The sequence below is a fragment of the Triplophysa rosa genome, unplaced genomic scaffold (assembly GCF_024868665.1).
Source record: "Triplophysa rosa unplaced genomic scaffold, Trosa_1v2 scaffold176_ERROPOS43732, whole genome shotgun sequence".
NCBI lineage: Eukaryota > Metazoa > Chordata > Actinopteri > Cypriniformes > Nemacheilidae > Triplophysa > Triplophysa rosa.
Window position 1 is genome coordinate 6,390 of NW_026634185.1, and position 17,877 is coordinate 24,266.

The 17,877-nt window shown below is 44.1% G+C and overlaps 3 protein-coding genes across 5 annotated transcripts in view; 1 reads left to right on the forward strand and 2 right to left on the reverse strand.

Moving 5' to 3' along the window:
* Nucleotides 1-617: 617 nt before the first annotated feature.
* Nucleotides 618-6,314, reverse strand: tbc1d13 (TBC1 domain family, member 13). The gene is made up of 12 exons (XM_057327131.1): nt 6,195-6,314; nt 4,088-4,161; nt 3,877-3,917; nt 3,685-3,746; nt 3,412-3,511; nt 3,248-3,330; nt 3,004-3,163; nt 2,391-2,601; nt 2,147-2,310; nt 1,887-2,047; nt 1,753-1,810; nt 618-1,666 (listed from the first exon to the last, which is right to left on the reverse strand). Exons 1-12 carry the CDS (start codon nt 6,215-6,217, stop codon nt 1,598-1,600), a joined length of 1,206 nt encoding a protein of 401 aa, XP_057183114.1. The 5' UTR covers nt 6,218-6,314; the 3' UTR covers nt 618-1,597.
* Nucleotides 6,315-6,628: 314 nt separating this feature from the next.
* Nucleotides 6,629-13,720, forward strand: zer1 (zyg-11 related, cell cycle regulator). Of its 2 annotated transcripts, none has more exons than XM_057327127.1 (16): nt 6,629-7,153; nt 7,238-7,537; nt 7,613-7,763; nt 8,373-8,842; nt 9,021-9,194; nt 9,273-9,387; nt 9,487-9,633; nt 9,708-9,881; nt 9,975-10,190; nt 10,408-10,449; nt 10,532-10,651; nt 10,822-10,937; nt 11,012-11,200; nt 11,527-11,624; nt 11,969-12,071; nt 12,403-13,720. In XM_057327127.1, exons 2-16 carry the CDS (start codon nt 7,371-7,373, stop codon nt 12,458-12,460), a joined length of 2,340 nt encoding a protein of 779 aa, XP_057183110.1. In that variant the 5' UTR covers nt 6,629-7,153; nt 7,238-7,370; the 3' UTR covers nt 12,461-13,720. The 2 variants fall into 2 exon arrangements, with proteins under 2 accessions (XP_057183110.1, XP_057183109.1); XM_057327126.1 differs by having other exon boundaries at nt 6,629-6,797.
* Nucleotides 13,721-13,827: 107 nt separating this feature from the next.
* si:ch1073-398f15.1 (cardiomyopathy-associated protein 5) overlaps nt 13,828-17,877 on the reverse strand; it is a 4,464-nt gene continuing 414 nt past the window's right edge. Inside the window, exons 1-3 of one of the 2 annotated variants that reach the window (XM_057327129.1) lie at nt 17,382-17,877; nt 14,926-16,876; nt 13,828-14,145 (exon numbers count right to left, since the gene is read on the reverse strand). The exon at nt 17,382-17,877 is cut by the window's right edge and continues 414 nt beyond it. In XM_057327129.1, the coding sequence (XP_057183112.1) occupies nt 14,947-16,876; nt 17,382-17,497 (2,046 nt within the window). In that variant the 5' untranslated portion in view covers nt 17,498-17,877 and the 3' untranslated portion in view covers nt 13,828-14,145; nt 14,926-14,946. Of the gene's footprint in view, nt 16,877-17,381 lie in introns of both variants that reach the window. The other variant, XM_057327128.1, reaches the window with a different exon arrangement.

Below are 17,877 nucleotides of genomic sequence, written 5' to 3' on the forward strand. Positions count from 1 at the left end.
AAGTCGTATGTTTTTGCAAAATAACGAACAGCTGAATCTGTCTTTTACAAATGTGATCAAACTAAAGACTACGGATATTTGAAGGGTGCGATACTATTCTGTAAGGACTCAAGATTAACATGAGATATGCAGAAACTGTCTTAAATTATGGCCACTTAAAACAAATGACAATATGATACGTTGCGCCCCATGTTTTTTTGGGGTCGACAGTTTATATAAATGTTATTCTGGGTTTATTATCTTGTTTACTGTACACCTTGTCACAAAGCAGTTTTTAAACATCGTTCGTTTTTTGTTATAAATCAGAAATTACAGGGAGGCAGCTTCCCCCGATTGTTAAAAAAAACAATAAACCATGGTCACTATAGTAAAACCATGGTTCATGGAAGTGTACATCACATCATAAGAATGACCACTACTGCTACAACCGGAAACTTTTGCCCTTTATCATCTCTGTTTAAAACATCAAACTCATGTTCTCATCACGTGTGGTAAAGTCCAATGACATCAAACTGACTTTGCTCACAACAACTGACCCAACAGTTCGATCTGTGATGAGAATACTGCACGAGTGTCAGTCTGAAGGAACTGCATCAGCTGCGACTGACCTTTCACCCCTTGGAGTGTTTCAGTGCCACACACTCGCGCTTTATAAGGTCTTTAAAAGTGTTTATTGTTCTTCTACAAGCACTGTAAAAACATTGATATTTAACAGCAAGAACTATAGATGTGTTCATACAAAAACATCTTCACATGCAAAAGAAACCGAATGTGCAGCACAAACACACACACACACGCACAGAGAAAGACACGTGTGGTCACACATTCCAGAGAAAAGAGATAAAAAAGAAGAGCATCATCTGCTACATCCATTATGCAAAAAAACACAACAGTTATGTTTAAAAGCTTCATACGGTCAAAAGAACGTTAGTGTTAATTCCTGATCAGATATTTTCACCCAAGCCCTTAAATACTTCAACATAAACGCCAAAACAACACTGAAATTCCACTGACAGAATGTTAATGACATCACGTTCTGATTTTTCATTATGTTTGTATGTAAAGAAAGGGCTGATGGGATACAGGGGCTGTCAGAAAAGATCATCTCTACAGATGACTAAAAGGGACAAAACAAAGCCGATCTGTGACACAAACAAACGTTATCCGGCGGCTTTAGCGCTCGAAGCATCATGCTGTACAAACAGATAGTTTGTTATTCATCAGAATGAAGCGATGAAGCTGTCAGCATGTCATCTAAATCTAACGTCTTCAGTAATCCATAAAACTGTAGGTAAGATTTTTGTTCATATATAAAAGACACAACATAAGATATTCAACGAATCAAACAAAGTGCGACAGAGAATAAAAAGCAGTAAACAATAGCTGATATAAATACAGGAGTATAAAATTCATCATTTGGAGTGTTTGGGCTGTTTCTGGAGTGTGTGTGTGTGTGTGTGTGTGTGTACAGTTTCATTCTTCAAAAAAGTTCAGATGGCAAGACTCCAACACTCAATCACACGAAGGCAAACGATGATCCCGTTGGTGGCGAGATGGCGCTGTCAGGGGCGTTGTCAGGTTAGCGTGGTTTCTCTCGTCACGATGAGCCGTCCTGCAGCTCTTTAGCTTTAGTGAGTATGGTGTGAACATCAGAGATGGGATAATCCTGCATCAACACAACACAACACAACACAACACACACTCATCAAGAGCTCATGATACGTGCGGTCAGCGAGCGTGTGCGTGTGTTACCTGCAGTAATCTCATGTTGACTGTGAAGTCTCCAGACAGCAACTGATCCCGAATCAGTCTGCAAAAGCAAGCACAAACAGGGAATCAACGAGACTGAAATGAATGGTGATGCTGAGATGGGTCAGGTGACGTACATCAGCATGGCACAGCAGACGGGGATGAGAAACTCGAAGCGATCCTGTTCGGAAAACAGCGAATCCCAAATCCTGATGACGTCTGGCAACAGAAACTCTTGAGAGAGCAACAGCGTCAACCAGCGGAAGGTGAAATACTGAGGCTTGATGTTCTGCTCTTGCTGACGGACGGACAGACAGACAGACAGACAGAGGTTGAGGGCACGAGACAGCATTGAAACGCACGGTGTGAATCGCAGAATTGTGCTTTTGTTCTTCACCAGTTTCATGTAGAGCTCGGTGTCTTTCTCCTTCAGTTTGGAGAACACGCTCTCCATCTTGAATGTGATGCCGCACTGCGAGTCGTCCAGACTCTTGATGAAATTATCTCTGTTCTCTGACATCAGACTGGTGAAGCAGAAGAACGTGTCGGCCTCCGCGTGTTCTACGTGAGCAAAATCAACACATATTGCACAGCAGTTTTCTCACGTGAACTCCTGAGCTGCCAGCAGAAAATCACCTAACCTTTCCACTGGCTGTCAGGGTCCGTAGCGAAGGTGTAGTATATCGGTCCCACGATCTCATTCATGCCCTGGACGTAAGCGATGCCCGGGTTCAGTTTAGCGTAGATGAAGAGAATGCGTTCCACCACCTCCCAGTGAGCTTCACAGCCGTTGGGTAAAACCTCGTACTCGTTGGAGGGATACAAGTTTAACGCCTTCCCCGGAGAACTCACCTGAAAGACGAAACAAAACCACCACGATTATGTCAAAGATTATGTTTAAGCAATGAATATTAAAGGAATCATTTACTCGCTCTCATGTCAAACCTGCAGAACACAAAAGAAGATATTTGGAAGAATGTGGATCATCAAACAACACTGAACTCCATTAACTTCAAGTATATGAACACAAAACCACCGAGACCTTTCTCAAAATATCTTCCTTTTATTGTGTTCCACTGAAGAAACACTCACATTTACAGCCGCACGAGAGACAAGAAATGATGGCATGAATCCATTTAGAAGACATCAGAACCCAAATCATGTGGAGCAGGAGAACATTCTGCAGCGAGTTTTCATGTTGGGTTAACTAGCATAACCCTTTCGAACATCATTACCATCAGAAAACACACTCACGTTAGTGACGCCGCTGCGGTTGCGGTTGACGGTTTGAGCTTTCAGTGTTGTCTGTTCCACACGCCGGCGTAACGTCTCGTACTCATTCTGAGGGTCTAAGATGAGCTGGCAGGGGAAGTCGGTGGGCCGCTGGAAGAAGGCCATGTCTGGATAGAGCCGTCTGAAGACAACCATCACACACAAAGGTTAATATTCACCTCGGTCACTGATTGGTGGATGAGCTGAGATCTGAGCGGCGGAGCACCTGACGTCTTTGTCGATCTGCAGCAGAACTTCATTGTCTTTGAAGTATGTGTTCCATCGGCTGTCTGGGTTTGGATTCAGAGGCTGAACACAAGAGAATCACAGCTAGAATAACACACAAACAGAGTCACATGAACTTTTGAAAGTCATTCGGCCGACACTCACGTGATCTTCCAGCGTCACATCCTCACGAGACACGCCCAGATTGGCCTTGGCGATTCCCGGCTGAATGATCATCTCTCTCAGAAACTGAGCGTACACATCCCTGACCGAGCACATTAAGCCACGTTAGCAGAATGACTCTGAATGCCCGAGACTTCATTTATCACATCATTGCTTTTGTTTGAGTATGTGAGAGCATAACATCACACAAGCGCACCCCCCGCTCACAGAATTATGGGTAATAATGAATAAACAGCAGTGTGTGTTGTGTGAGACCTCTGTTTTTTCAGAAAAGACTCCCATAATGTCTGATCCAGCGGCAGATAATTCAGCAGAATCTGAAGAAAACACAAACAAATGTTATAATCACTCATTAAACTGTGCGAGTGATAGCAGTGGATTCCAATTCTGCATTTATTCAGTCAAGCAGACGTGACCATGAAAGTCACCGAGACACCAAACACTGACCTTCCAACACAAAGAGCGAATGCCGCTTTCACACGGAATCCCTGAGCGAGAGAGAGAGAGAATATAGAGAATAATATCCTATAACCTGTTGTATATCACACTGTTATTGACACAGACAGACCGAACCTCGCTAGATGAAAGCAAATGCTATCAGTGCTTACAGAGAGAAGATAAATGCTCATTGAACACACAACACACATGTTCCGCTTACCACTGAAACAGAGTTGACGTAAAGACAGCAAGTGAATCTTCTGCTCGCTCAAAGCCGCCTTGAACTCCTGAATCCTGAAACACAATGAACATCTGCTCACATTTCACCCCAAAATCACAAGCATGGTTCGATTTTTGATATTATTTTCATGACAGTTCATCGATTTCACACAAGAACGACGTTTTCGTTCTCATTTCCCCTCATGTCATTTTGCCAGAGGACCACAGAAGCATGTCAATCAGTTCATTCAATACAAATATCACAGTACAACTCTTCTGTTTAAAGTGACACTTCACCCAAAAATTCTGTCATCGTTTCCAGTGTGTAAAATATCGATACATGTAACTATTGCAATATTTTTTTTTTCGATAGTGTATTGATAGTGATACCGCTACTATCGATAATTTTTATTTAAATCATGTCATATACATACGGCCAAAAGTAAGTGGAAGCGAGCATGGCGAAAAATATAAGAAGGCTCGGAGGTCTCAGAGCTGATGTGTGGGTGTGCTCTGGTTTTCAAATTAAGTCATGGAGTAATGAGTTCTATCAAATAATGCTGTTTGTAGCTTCACAAGTCATGACACAAGTCACTTGGCTACTGCAGTGCATTAGACAGAAAGTTTATTAAGAAAAGTAACAATGACATTTATTGAGCTTTCACGGATGTGACACCAGCACATTTACAGCACGGATGAAGCAGAGGTTTTATTCTGCCCATGTTCAGTGTTTTAACTGTAATGCACCACAACAGACAAGTGACTTGTGTGAGCCGCCTTATTCCCCTGTGCTACCCACTTGAGGGGCGCGACCCACAGTTTGAGAAGCCAAACCTCTGATCTAAAGGTCCATGCATCTCACATCATGGCCTCTCTTCAGAGGTAAGGGATGTTTTTACACTTATCCTTACAGAAAACCCCCTCTGGTGCACAGCATGTTGTATTTCTATCTCTACTTTTGACATTTTCTATTTCAAGTATTGCAATATATCGCAAATGTGTATCGTATCGAAATACATAGCAATATATTGTATCGTGACCCATCTATCGTGATATGTATCGTATCGGGAGGCACTTGCCAATACACAGCCCTAATGTGTATAAATGTCATTGTTCTGATGAAGACAGAGAAAGACATTTGGAAGAATGCTTATAACCAGACAGATCTCAACAACCACTGACTCCCATAGTAGGAAAAAATACTTTATCTTTTTTTTGTTCTGTTGAACACAAAAGAAGATATTTTGAAGAATGTGGGACAGCAAACAGTTCTGGGGCACTTTTGACAACCATTGTAGTTTGTCCTACTATGGGAGTCAATATTTGTCTGGTTATAAGCATTCTTCCAAATATCTTTCTCTGCGTTCATCAGAACAAAGACATTTATACACATTTGGAACAATTCGAAGGTGAATAAATGATGACAGAATTTTCATTTTTGGGGAAAGTGTCCCTTTAAAGAAATATTTCAAATGAACATTAACATAATAGTATAAATGTATGTAGACACCAGAGAGCAGTCAGCGAATCCTTTCATTTACAGCTGCAGAACAAATACACAGATCTTCACACATTGACACATTTTTATTCAAGGTCAGAAAACGTGTCTCCTTTCAGATTCATCTTTTGATCCCTGTAAGGGCACATAAAGTGATCAGACTGACTGAGAGTCACGTGACAGTTTGAGAATGCTGGTTAACATCTTTAAACTTTAACACTTAACCTGTCACTCATTTACCTGCTTTATGCAAACTCAACCTGAGAAATCTGACAGGGGGATTTCTATACGAACATGAGACGCTGTGTGTAGAATGAAATCCTCCCGCAGCGTTTCAATGATGAGTATGGAAATCAGCGTGTAGCCTAAAATATAGACGTCAACACAGCTGAGTGTGCTGACACACTGTGACATCAGTCTAATCACACGACATACACTAAACACACACACGCGCGCGGGCACACACACACACACACACACACACACACACACACACACACACACACACACACACGTGAGATGTCATCACTCCGCACCTGTAAGTCTGATGTAAAGAACGTCTGATATGTGTCGGCAGTCGAAATAAATATGTGTTTATTATCAATCTCACCTGTTTCTGTATGAACTCGACATATTTCACCGCTAGTCACGTGCTGCAGGAAAAACAGCCCGACCGAAAACACCGGCGCTCACGAGCATTAGTTCCGCGTTCACGGCACGCGCACACACACGCGCGCACAAATATAAAAAAAATGCGTTTTATATCTACATGATCATTTGCCATTTTTTATTTATATTCTGCCTATATTTATATTGTTATTGAGTTCACACCTTCTGCATAACTGCTCGTATTTATCAAGCAAATAGAAATAGTCAAAAGTGTCAATGAACGCAATACAAATCAAGCTCGATTTCCACTTACATTAGCACGAATACAACAATAAAATGCTAACGTAAAAGGCAATGATTATTTAACAATGTAACACTGTCTAAAATAATGACCTTTAATCATAAATATTTGTTTATCAATCCGCCTGTGCCGGTAAACCGGATGTGCTCGTGTGTTACGTACAGTGACCCGGATGTGGCGATGGTTTTGTTGACATCGTACAGCGGCGATCAACAGCAGATCATGTTCGTATTTCTGTGCTTCTAGTGACTCGAGCGACGCGTCAGTCGGTGTGCGGGCGTCAGGCGGTGCGCGACGCGTCAGGTGAGAGACACAGACGCGCGTTGAGGCCGCTGTCAATCCATATAATGAGCGACAAGAAACTCTCTGACTTTACGTTACGTAGGGTGCTAACGCTTAGCCAGCTAACAACACTGCACATAAACATCGCCATCATCATAAAACATCACAAGAACACAAACAACAACACGCAACAAGCTGCCTTCTGATATAAACATAACAACAATACGTGAACATTAATTCAGTCATTAAACATATAAAGAGTCTTCTGCTGCTGTTCGTATCAATGACGTGAATGAAACCGATCTCAGAACAGCTCGTAGCGTCAGACAGGACAACAGAAGACAGAACAGACAGAGAGAGAGCTGTGATGTCATCAGGTCTGATGTTGCTCTGGTGGTCTTCATGTTGAGGTGAAAAGAGCTTCTCGCCAATAGACATGCTTGTTTGTTTGTGATGTTCAGCAGGTGCAGGAGATCTTCTCACGCTCTCAATGTCTGCTGTCTAAGATCAGACAGCCGTCTTTGAACTCTGTCAACCCCCACCTACCCGCCCCCATCCCCCCCCATCGCGCCTGAGGCTGACAGAGACGTCGTCATGGCGGCTAAAGTAGGAGACGACCCGGACAGCCTGATGTCTCTGTGTACCGTCTTCTGTCTGAAGAACCTGCGGAGAACCATGTGTTATACAGGAGACAGGGACAGACTGTGTCTGCGTCCTGACGTCTTTCTGCCCGGCGAGATCTGTGATAAACTGGTGAACGTGTACGTCCAGAGAGCATCGAGTTGAACTGAAAGGCGTTTGAACTCCGGTTGACATGCGATGTTTTTGATTGACAGGTACATGGATCTAGTCCACACGGACAGCGACTTTGAGCCGCAGGACGGCTTCTTTCAGCTCTTCGGTGACCCTCGCAGCACCAGACTCACCCGACTGCAGCTCAGAGAGGATTTTGTTCGGGACAGGGACCTGGAAGCCATCGGGAAACAGGTGAGAAGAATGTGATGCAGGTTCAGTCCCTACTTTCACTTTCTCTTCTTTCTGATGGCATACAATGACATCAAGGAAAACCTCTTTTACTTTGTCAGTCCTAAAGTTCATCTAAACAATACTAAAATGTCGTTATTAAAGATTGGTTCATTCATTCGAAGCGTTTGTATCTGTTCGGTAGCAAAACAGCTGCGTGTTACTCAGAAACAAACAAAAGTTGTGATTTGATTGGACTAGCCTAAATATGCCAGAAGCTTGTGTTTGTTATTGTGTCTAAAATGCAAGTCTCATATGAACTCGTGGTTTATTGAATGAGTGTATAAAATCAATATCACTTCAGATGTTATAATATAAACAAACAAGGACCTTTTTTGCAGTCACATCTTGGATATTGTGGGCCTTTGTATTAATCTTGTTGACAGATTTCTTTAAGGACAATCCCCCATTCATCCCTTACTGGCACAACAGTAGCAAAAAAAGCCAGAAGTTTTACATCCATTCACATTAATGACGTTAACACGCAAATCATCAGACAATTCACCATCAAAACATGCTCTCGAGACACCTACCCTGTGAACTGAAGATGTCATGTTGACGTTGATTTGGCAGGATTTGATGGAGCTTCATCTGACCTACTGTAACCGCCTGACGGCACGCAGCCTGAGAGCCCTGCAGAGCTTCAGGCACTCGCTGATGTCCCTCAGTCTGTTCGGATGCTCCAACATCATCTTCAGGAAGGCTGGAGCTCCGCTGGCATACGCAGAGGACGACGACGACGAAGACGACGATGACGACGATCTGGTGGACCGGCTGGAAACGCAGACGGTGGACTCGGACTTTAGCTTTCAGGGCTTCAACCGTCTGCGGCTGCTGAATTTGGGCGGTCTGCCTGGCTTGATGGATGTGGAGATGCTGCTGAGGCCGCTGCCCGCCCTCACCTCTCTGGACCTGTCGGGCGTCCGTCTGCCCCGCCCGGCGTTCCTCGCGCAGTGGAAGGAGCGTCTGACGTCGCTGGTGCTGTATAACGTGGAGCTGAGCGAGGAACTGATCCACACGCTCATGCAGTTCAGCACGCTGAGGTGAGACACTCTCCACCCATCCTGAACTACAAACTACTGGTGCACGTGTGTACACGTAAATGACGGATCTTCCAAAGAGCATGTGTCAAAACCTCCTGGTGCTTTACAATTCATGATAATGCCGAAAAAGGAAGGCGACGCTTCTGATGAAACTAACGAGAGGTTTTGTTGTCTGCAGACACCTGGATATTTCCCGAGAGAACCAGAGGACATCGAAGTTTAAGATGACGGGGAAGATCTTGAGCAGTCTGGTGCAGGGTTTGGTCAATCTGGTGTCTCTGGACATCTCGGGTCACATCATGCTGGACAACTGCACGGCGCCTGCGTTTGAGGACGCGGTGGGCTGGCCAAGGTGAAAACAAACATGTCCGTAATGCCATGTCATGTGCTCGCAGGCATTTGTTTATCTCTGTGTGTGTGTGCGTTTCAGCATTGAGCCGAGCAAGAGCAGCATATACCCGCTTCGGGATCTGAAGAGACCGCTGCAGTTTCTAGGACTGTACAACACCACGCTCTGCAACGTCACACACATACCTGCTTACAAGGTTCTGCACACACCTGTCACATGTAGAACGGATCTTATTCTGATGACGTCCGGCGTTCTGACTGTGTGTGTGTGTGTGTGTGTGTGTGTGTGTGAGCAGGTGACCGGCTCTAAGAATGAAGATCAGATTCTGAACGCTATAGAGGTTTACACAGATCAGAGACCAGAACTCGCTCATCGAGCCATTAATCAGCTGTTTGACATCGCCAGAATCCAGCACTGCAGTCAGCTGCTCAGAGCGCTGAAGGTAACACTATTGTGCTGAAGTAAAGTCATGTGTGCAGAATGGGTTTCACTGCACTGACTCGTGTGTTTGTGCAGCTGGTTATTACGGCCCTGAAGACTCATAAATATGACAAGAGCATTCAGGTGACGGGCAGCGCCGCGCTCTTTTACCTCACCAACACTGAGTACCGCAATGACCAGAGCGTCCGTCTGCGCAGGGAGGTCATACAGGTGGTGCTCAACGGCATGGAGCAGTATCAGGAGGTCACTGTGAGTTCAACACACACACACACTGCATGGATATGTTCAGTCCCAGAATGCACTGCAGCAAGCTCAGTTGTGTGTGTGTGTGTGTGTGTGCAGGTTCAGAGGAACTGTTGCCTGACGCTGTGTAACTTCAGTATTCCAGAAGAGCTGGAGTTTCAGTATCACAGGGTCAATCTGCTGCTCTTGAAGATTCTGGAGCCTCCACGTCAGGACGAATCCATCCAGCGCATCGCCGTACATCTGTGTAACGCGCTGGTCTGTCAAGTCGACAATGACCACAAAGAAGCCGTCGGCAAAATGGGATTTGTCAAGGTAGGAAACAGATGTTGAAAGATATGAGGATTGTGTTTCATGCAGTCAGATATTGAAGATTTGCTGCTGGTGTTTATCTAATCGGTTTTCCGTTTTTGTACGGTTACCATATGACACTGTTTCTCAAATCCCATTTTTTGACTGTAAATGTATATATATACTGTATATGTTTGAATCATTGGAGTAATATCCTGATACTGCACTGTGTGTGTCACAGACCATGTTGAATCTGATCCAGAAGAGGCTTCAGGACATAATGGTGAGTGATTCTCACAGAAGTGGGATCATTGATGACAGTTGATCAGTGTGTGCGATTGACTGTGATGTCATGCGTGTGTCAGTGTGATCAGGTGATGGAGTTCTCCTGGAGCGCTCTGTGGAACATCACAGACGAGACGCCGGATAACTGTCAGATGTTTCTGGAATGTAACGGAATGAATCTCTTTCTGGAGTGTCTGAAGGTTTGTCCGTTTGTTTTGTGTTCTGTTTATTCTGTTGGATGAGCAGCTGTCTTACTACACATTTGTACACATGCAGAGAACACGGTGTGTTATTCTTTAGTACCCATAATGCATTCGTCATTGGTTATTGTTGTTTGATGATTCATGTGTGAAGGGCTTCATTTCTGCAGGAGTTTCCTGATAAACAGGAGCTTCATCGTAACATGCTGGGACTGCTGGGTAATGTAGCTGAAGTGAAAGCGCTACGGCCACAGCTCCTCACCAAACAATTCATCACAGTCTTCAGGTGTGAATCGCATCGACACGAACATGATTTTGAGTGTTTGCTCACTGATTCAGACGTGAATGTTCTCCTTGCAGTGACCTGCTGGACAGTAAAGCGGACGGCATTGAAGTGTCGTATAACGCCTGTGGAGTTCTGTCGCACATCATGTTTGATGGGCAGGAGGTCTGGACCATGGAAGAACCCAGGAGGTCACATGTCATGGACAAAATGTGGGCGGCCATTCAGAGCTGGGACATCAGCTCACGACGAAACATCAACTACAGGTGCAAAAACACATCAGACACAGCTCGGCTAAAGGGCCGGGTATACACTGTCCGTGTCCATCTGGCGCACATACGCATCCACACAGCTTCTCGAGCATACTCAAGCGCGGAAAGACGAGTTTGACACATGCGCAGTACGTCACGGAGTGGACTCAGCATTGATTTGATTGAGCATTTTCTCGCGCATGCGCGGTTGTGCGCGTTCCGTGGGGTGTGCGGATGACCACGGACCCTCTTGATAATGAAAACTGCGTCATGCGGACGGCCGGACTATACTTTTGCCTTAATGTCTCCTGACTCATCTTGTCTGTCTGTCTCTCTCGCAGGTCGTTTGAGCCCATTCTGCGTCTTCTCCCTCAGAGTGGAGCTCTGGTCAGTCAGCATTGGGCCACATGGGCGCTGTATAACCTGGTGTCAGTTTATCGTGAGTCCATCATGCAAATAAATCACATCACATCATTAACAACAACAAACAAGAACACTGCTATCATGAATAAATCATATTAGAAATGTTTTGCATTGCAGTGATGGGAGTTAAAAATCTCACCAACACATTTTCTGTCAAAATGTAATTTCTTTTGATTTTATGGTAAATATGACATAATCTCTTAAGGTTTTACACTTCGTAATTGATGACAAACAACACAGACAATAAAAACTAGTTTCCTTTTTTCCTTGATTTCCTATTGGCATTTTCTATAGAAATCTCAGTGTGTGTATGTGTGTGTGTGCGTGCGTGTGTGTGTGTGTCATTCTCTTATCCTGCAGCGAGTAAATACTGCCCCCTGTTGATAAAGGAGGGTGGCGTCCCTTTGCTGCAGAAAGTTCTAGAGCTGGATTCTTCTCACCAAGAGACCAAGGACATGGCGAGGTAACACACACACACACACACTGGTTTCCGTGTTTTATGAGGACGTTCCATTGATTTTATATCAGGTTTATGATATATTCTATCCCCTAACCCTACCCCAACACCCTAACCTCATAATCACACAAACCTTTCTGCACTCTTACATTTTCAATAAATATCATTCTGTATGATTTATATGCTGTTTTCCCTCATGGGGACCTGAAAAATATCCCCACAAGGTCAAAATCTACTGGTATTACTATCTTTGTGGGGACATTAGGTCCACACGCAGTGATGAATACTAGTACACACACACACACAAAGAGGACTGATGAATGTGTTTCTTCTGCAGTAAAGTGATGGAGCAGTGTGAGAACTTTAAGGATGATGTGATGGACACCAGCAGGTAAAGAACGTCTGAGCAGGACCTTCATGTCACTGTCACTGATGTGCTGGAGGACGTCACTCAGCAGTCGTGTTAGTGACGTCACACTACAGTGAGCACGCCCCCTGTGTGTTTGTGCGTGTGTGTATTTCATTCTGATTTTATTTGTGTTAGAGTGTGTGTGTGTGTATATATGTCTGGAATATAAGCTTCACTGAAACCTCCCACAGTTCCCGCCCTCTGTGACATATGTTCGTGATCAATCGATCCTGTCGGTACGCTGGAAAGCGATGATGTCATAAAGACTTGTCTAGCTGTTTTGGAGCACTTCGGTTCTTCTGTACATGTTGGGAAGAAGGTTCTCTGGCTTTGTTGTGTGTGGATGTTTTCATACCGTCGCTGTAAACGACTAAATCTCACGTAGTCGGCACGGAGCCACGCGCTTGAGGAATCTGCAATGAGAATTTAGTCACGGTTCTGTCATTAAAGACACATGTTTGGGGAGATTATTTTATTTGTAATGATTTATATGTCACGAGATAAAGAGTGGTTTGTGTGTCTTCAGATCAGTCATCGTCACCTGCAGGTTTGAAATGAAATGCAGACGCTGTTTTTCTACACACCTCTGAAACTGCAATAAAACCAGATGTACTGATGGAACTGCGCGGGGTGTAAAGAGAGAATGTCATTCATATTCGCTGTCAAACACTCGTTGTTTTTGTTGCAGTGTTCTGGGCTGCTGCTGTCTTTGTCTCCTTTAGATAATATATCAGGTATAAAAACTCCTCAAGTATCTTTAAGTTCTGAACTCAATCGCAGGTTCTTTATGTTGGAATACTTATAAATATATTTGTGCTTTGTGTCATGTTCCATGTTAGAAGAGCAACGATTGTTTTTGTAAAGAAATCCTTTTATTCAGAAACTATCGGACGTTTGTACATAAATGATGAAATACACAACATTACAGAGCTATTTCAGCTGTCAGAATGTCTGGATTTGTTTGGTGATTATGATAATAACATGCACCTGTCAATCATATCGTTCATATGCTTTTGTAAGCAGGGTTTTCATGATTTTTATCTTTTTTTGTAGTAAAGCTAAATATATACAAACAGTATCAACAAGATTTTCAAAGTGTAAATCTCCAGGCATCTTTCAATAAGTCTCTTTAAAATTGTTTTCTTTATTTACGGCAGAACTCATGAGTGCGTTATAGACTGTTTTCCTTATTTGTGGGTCGTTTTGTTAAAAACGTGATCAATAAACACATGTTTAAAAACTGTTATCAGCCAATCACAGCTCAGGACTCACGTGTTTCATGAAGATATCAGGCTCCTCGATAAAGTTAATCGGTTATGTTAAAAGTTCAGTAAAAGAAATTCTGTATTTGACACATTTCTGTAAAAGCCTAATATACTGTATCTGCACGCTTTTGGTGATCTGGTGGACAAAGAACAGCCAATCAAAAGCCTTCGTCACTGTGAAGACCCATCAGAAACATGACGCCCTCACTGAGTGAGAATGAAACCGTCGATGGTCAGTCTAAATGTATGAAGTAAATCAAGTTTATTTGAGTAAATTAGGTTTAAAGAGGGATTCAAATGAAGAGTTTTTTAACATCTTGAACTCGGAGTCTGGGACGGAAGCGCTCGTGGGAATGGCGCGAGTTTTTGAGGTGAGACGTGTCGCGACAAACGACACCTGTGACTTCTGTAAAGTAAAAATACACAAAAACAATGAGTATTTGAGCAGAGTTATCGGAATGATGTTTATTTGTATATTATTTAATGTCCCGTGACAGAAGATCTAAGAGCATTAGATTTAATTCTTTATAGTTATAGATTACTCATTTATGGGCTGTGGGTGTGTGTTACTACACAAACAAACACGTGTTGTGGTTTCATGGGGACTTTTCATAGACAATGTTGTTTATACTTTACTAACGTCACACAAACCTTTCTGCATTTTTTACGTTTTCAAATAAACATCATTTACGTTGATTGATGAGCTCGTGGGGACCAAAAAACGCCCCTAACCTCACAATCTTTGTGGGGACATTTTGTCCACACGCACTGTACGGTTGAACATGTTGGAATATGTGGTTTATGAAGACTCCTCCATACATGTAATGACTTATATACTGAGTTAATCACACTTTTAAGCCCTCCCCCAACCTCACACAAAACGTTTGCCATTTCTGAATAAAAAACATGATTTAGTATGATGTAAGCCTTTCGGTTTATGATGACACAAGTGTTATATGAAAATGTGTCCTTAGACGCACAAAATAACTCCCATTCACTCACTAACATTGTACAGTAATGTGTTTGTTTCAGTTCATCCGGTGTTTAGCATTATTGGCCTGTTAACATCACAAACATCAAGCCAGAGATCTTTATGAGTTTTGTCTACAGTCTCTTCATCTGCTGCTGTGAGTGACATCATCACACAAACACACACACACACACACACACACACACACACACACACATATCTGCTGCTGTGACATCATCACACATCAGGAGGAGGAGGTGGAGGATGCGTTTCAGTCTTTTCGTCCTCTTCTTTAGCTTCAGGTGATGTCGTCTCTTCTGAGACAGTAACGCTTTTGTCCTCTTGCACGTTTACTCCTTCTGTTTGTTGTTCTTCATCCTCAGTTTCGGCTGGCAGCAGCGGGATCAGATCGAGGAAGGGTTTGTAGCGTGGAATTATGGGTTTGTTTAAGTTTATGGCTTGGCTCATTTTCGGAGATTCAGTTTCACTTACAGACTTTGGTTTATTGTTTTGTTCATCTGTCCTGGTGGAGGCTGTAGTTGTGTAAAACGTCTGCAAGTTTTCTTCCCACGCTGGACAATCCTCACTGATTTCGACGGGTAAAAACGCTTCAGCAAACTCGATGTCGTCGGTAAACGGAAGAGAATTACTCCCTTCGACTCGCGACTCGGTTTCGTTCTTTTTCACTTCATCTTTGAAAGTAACGGGTGTAGTCCTCACCCCTTGAGGTTCCGTCTCCGGCTCGGTTCGATATAAATCAACAGCTTCCCACGGTGATGAAGATGCACTGCTTCTAAAGAAATCAGTGAGCTCCTCCAGCTCATCCGTCTTCGTCTCCACCTCTGTTTTAGGTTGTTCCACGTATCCGGCGAGTCTGAACGGGTCCTGATGTTCTTCGCTGCGCACCTCGGGTTGCTGATCGCCACAATCCACGATGTTAAGAGTCTCGACCCTCAGCACAAACTTCTCTAGATAGCCTCTGTCCTCAGAGTCGGACTCTCGACTGTGGAACGATTTTTCAGAGGTCAGACTCTCGGTGTCATCGTCCTGCTTCTTCCTGCTTCCCACGGCATCGGCGTACAGGTCCGAGTAGAAAAACGCCATGGCTTTGGGCTCCTCGAGCAGGTTGGGGTCGATGATTTTTGGAGGTCCTCCAGGAAGGTATATGGGGGTGAGCACCATCTCCTCGCTGCCAAACAAGGCGGAGCCGCTTGCCTTCAGTTGGGATTTTGAAAGCTCTCCTCTCTCCTCTTTCTTATTGTCGTGAGAGGGCGGTGCACTGCTGCCGCCGCCATAAAAAACATCATCTAGATGTTCGCCAGGAATATCTAACACACTGACAGCTGAGGGGACCTGTGACAGTCCGCAGCTTGGTTCTGGCACGTCATTTACGTTCTGCGTGACCGTGTCTTCTGTCCCAGAATCCCCGGGAGCTTCTTCTAGCGCTGCCTCTCCTGATGGCGTCTGGGTATCCAGAAGAGTGTAATTCTCAAAGTAATCGTCCGCCGTGACGCCTCTTCTCGAACCTGTGATGGCCGGGACCGGGATGATGGGCTCCGGTACGAATGATGTCACCTCATCCTCTCCTGGAGTCTCAGTGGGAACGTTCACGGGTTCATGGGAAATCTTGGTGGATTTTATGGCAGGTACCTCCTCAAGGTAAAACAAACAATCTTCCAGATCTTCACTCTCCTCCTCGTCCACCGTAGACACTTTAGGTGGAGCGATGATGTTCAGAATTTCAGATCCTTCAGACACCAGACTGAATAAACGTTGATGCTTTTCTTCTCTAGTGTGTGTGGTTTTGTCTTGTGTCTGCGTGACATTAGGGAGGGACACCTCCACCATGGCCGGTCTCATGATCTCATCACTCGTGTAAGGAAACCATTTCTCTGCTTTTTGCTTCTTTCTCTCTCTTCTGGTGGCGAGCTCCTCATCCATGGTGACCAGGATCTTGCCGGCCGTGCCGGGGCTGCTGAGAGTGTAGCCGGGTTCTGGCGTTGTGACGTTCCTCTCTGAGGCCCAGGGGGTCGAGCAGCGACTAGAAGCTGTTTCCCAAACAATCCCGCTGTCTTCGCTCTGAACCGTCACCATTGAGAAGGACGGGTCCATCATCAGGCACTGGAGTTTAGGCTTCACATCTTCGTCCTGAACAGCTTCTCTGAGACTGTGGGGAGGAGAGACACTTATTCCACTGTGAGTAATAATAACAGCTGCACTTGTGTTTTTATTTACAGTATACTCTTTAACACTTTTTAAAATGACTGTTGAAAAAAATGACGAAATAATAAACATCACTGTTTCCACCATTAATTTGTATACGCAGATGTGGCGTCCATCGCGTCTGCACCTTCACAACGGTCAACATTTCATTTAATGAGTTTTCTACGATAACAAACACTCCTGACGAAATCCTCTCACGTGTGAGAAAATGTTTGTGTTTTTATAACTCACGGTCACTTCACTTTTTAATGTTGTGTGTTGTGTTGTGTTGTGTTGTGTTGTGTTGTGTTGTGTTGTGTTAGTTTAGCTAGCATACGAAACATGTACATGTCATATTCAGACATGGACACAGAGTCTTTCAAACAGCCGTTCATCAGGCATCTGTGTGTATACAGTATGTGTCTGTGGTTTTCATGTCAAAGAGCACAAACTCATCTGGTGTCTCAGACCTGTTGTTCAGATCTTCCTCTTCATCATTCATCTGTTCCTCCGCCAGCGTGTCCTGCAGTACCGTCATCTGACTCTCTGTGTCAATTATTTCCATAGTTTCCATTGCAGGTCGCATTAATCCGAGGTGCTGTTCAGGCGTGCGCTCGTTCTCTTCGTGTCATCGTAGTCATGGGAACTTTCTCTTGCTCAGCGTTTTCTGTAAATAGCCTGACAGGCGTCACATTTGCTGCCTGCGCTCGCCATCCAACAGTGCGAAGCAAAGCAACGCCATACATTTACTTGTGGTTGTCGGTCATGGTGAAAGTTGACGTTTGAATTGTTCTCGATGTTTAAGAACCTCCCGAGACTTCTGTACCATTAACATCTGTATGCTGGCATCACAGAAAAGCAGCGGATTGATTTTCTGCTTCTCTGCCAAAACTAAAAATACTTCACAGACACGTGACCGTTTGAGGAGCTGCAGGTCACATTGAGTTGAGACCATTTGAGAACATT

Bases quoted from the DNA above. Each gene is read 5' to 3' on its own strand.
- tbc1d13 (XM_057327131.1), bottom strand. From the start codon at position 6,217: ATGTCGAGTTCATACAGAAACAG. The intron at 1,811-1,886 runs GTACGTCACCTG...TTGCTTTTGCAG, and splicing joins GTCTGCTGTGCCATGCTGAT to ACTGATTCGGGATCAGTTGC. The intron at 1,667-1,752 runs GTAACACACGCA...GTGTTGATGCAG, and splicing joins TCAACATGAGATTACTGCAG to GATTATCCCATCTCTGATGT.
- zer1 (XM_057327127.1), top strand. From the start codon at position 7,371: ATGGCGGCTAAAGTAGGAGACGACCCGGACAGCCTGATGTCTCTGTGT. The intron at 8,843-9,020 runs GTGAGACACTCT...TGTTGTCTGCAG, and splicing joins ATGCAGTTCAGCACGCTGAG to ACACCTGGATATTTCCCGAG. The intron at 10,938-11,011 runs GTGTGAATCGCA...TTCTCCTTGCAG, and splicing joins CAATTCATCACAGTCTTCAG to TGACCTGCTGGACAGTAAAG.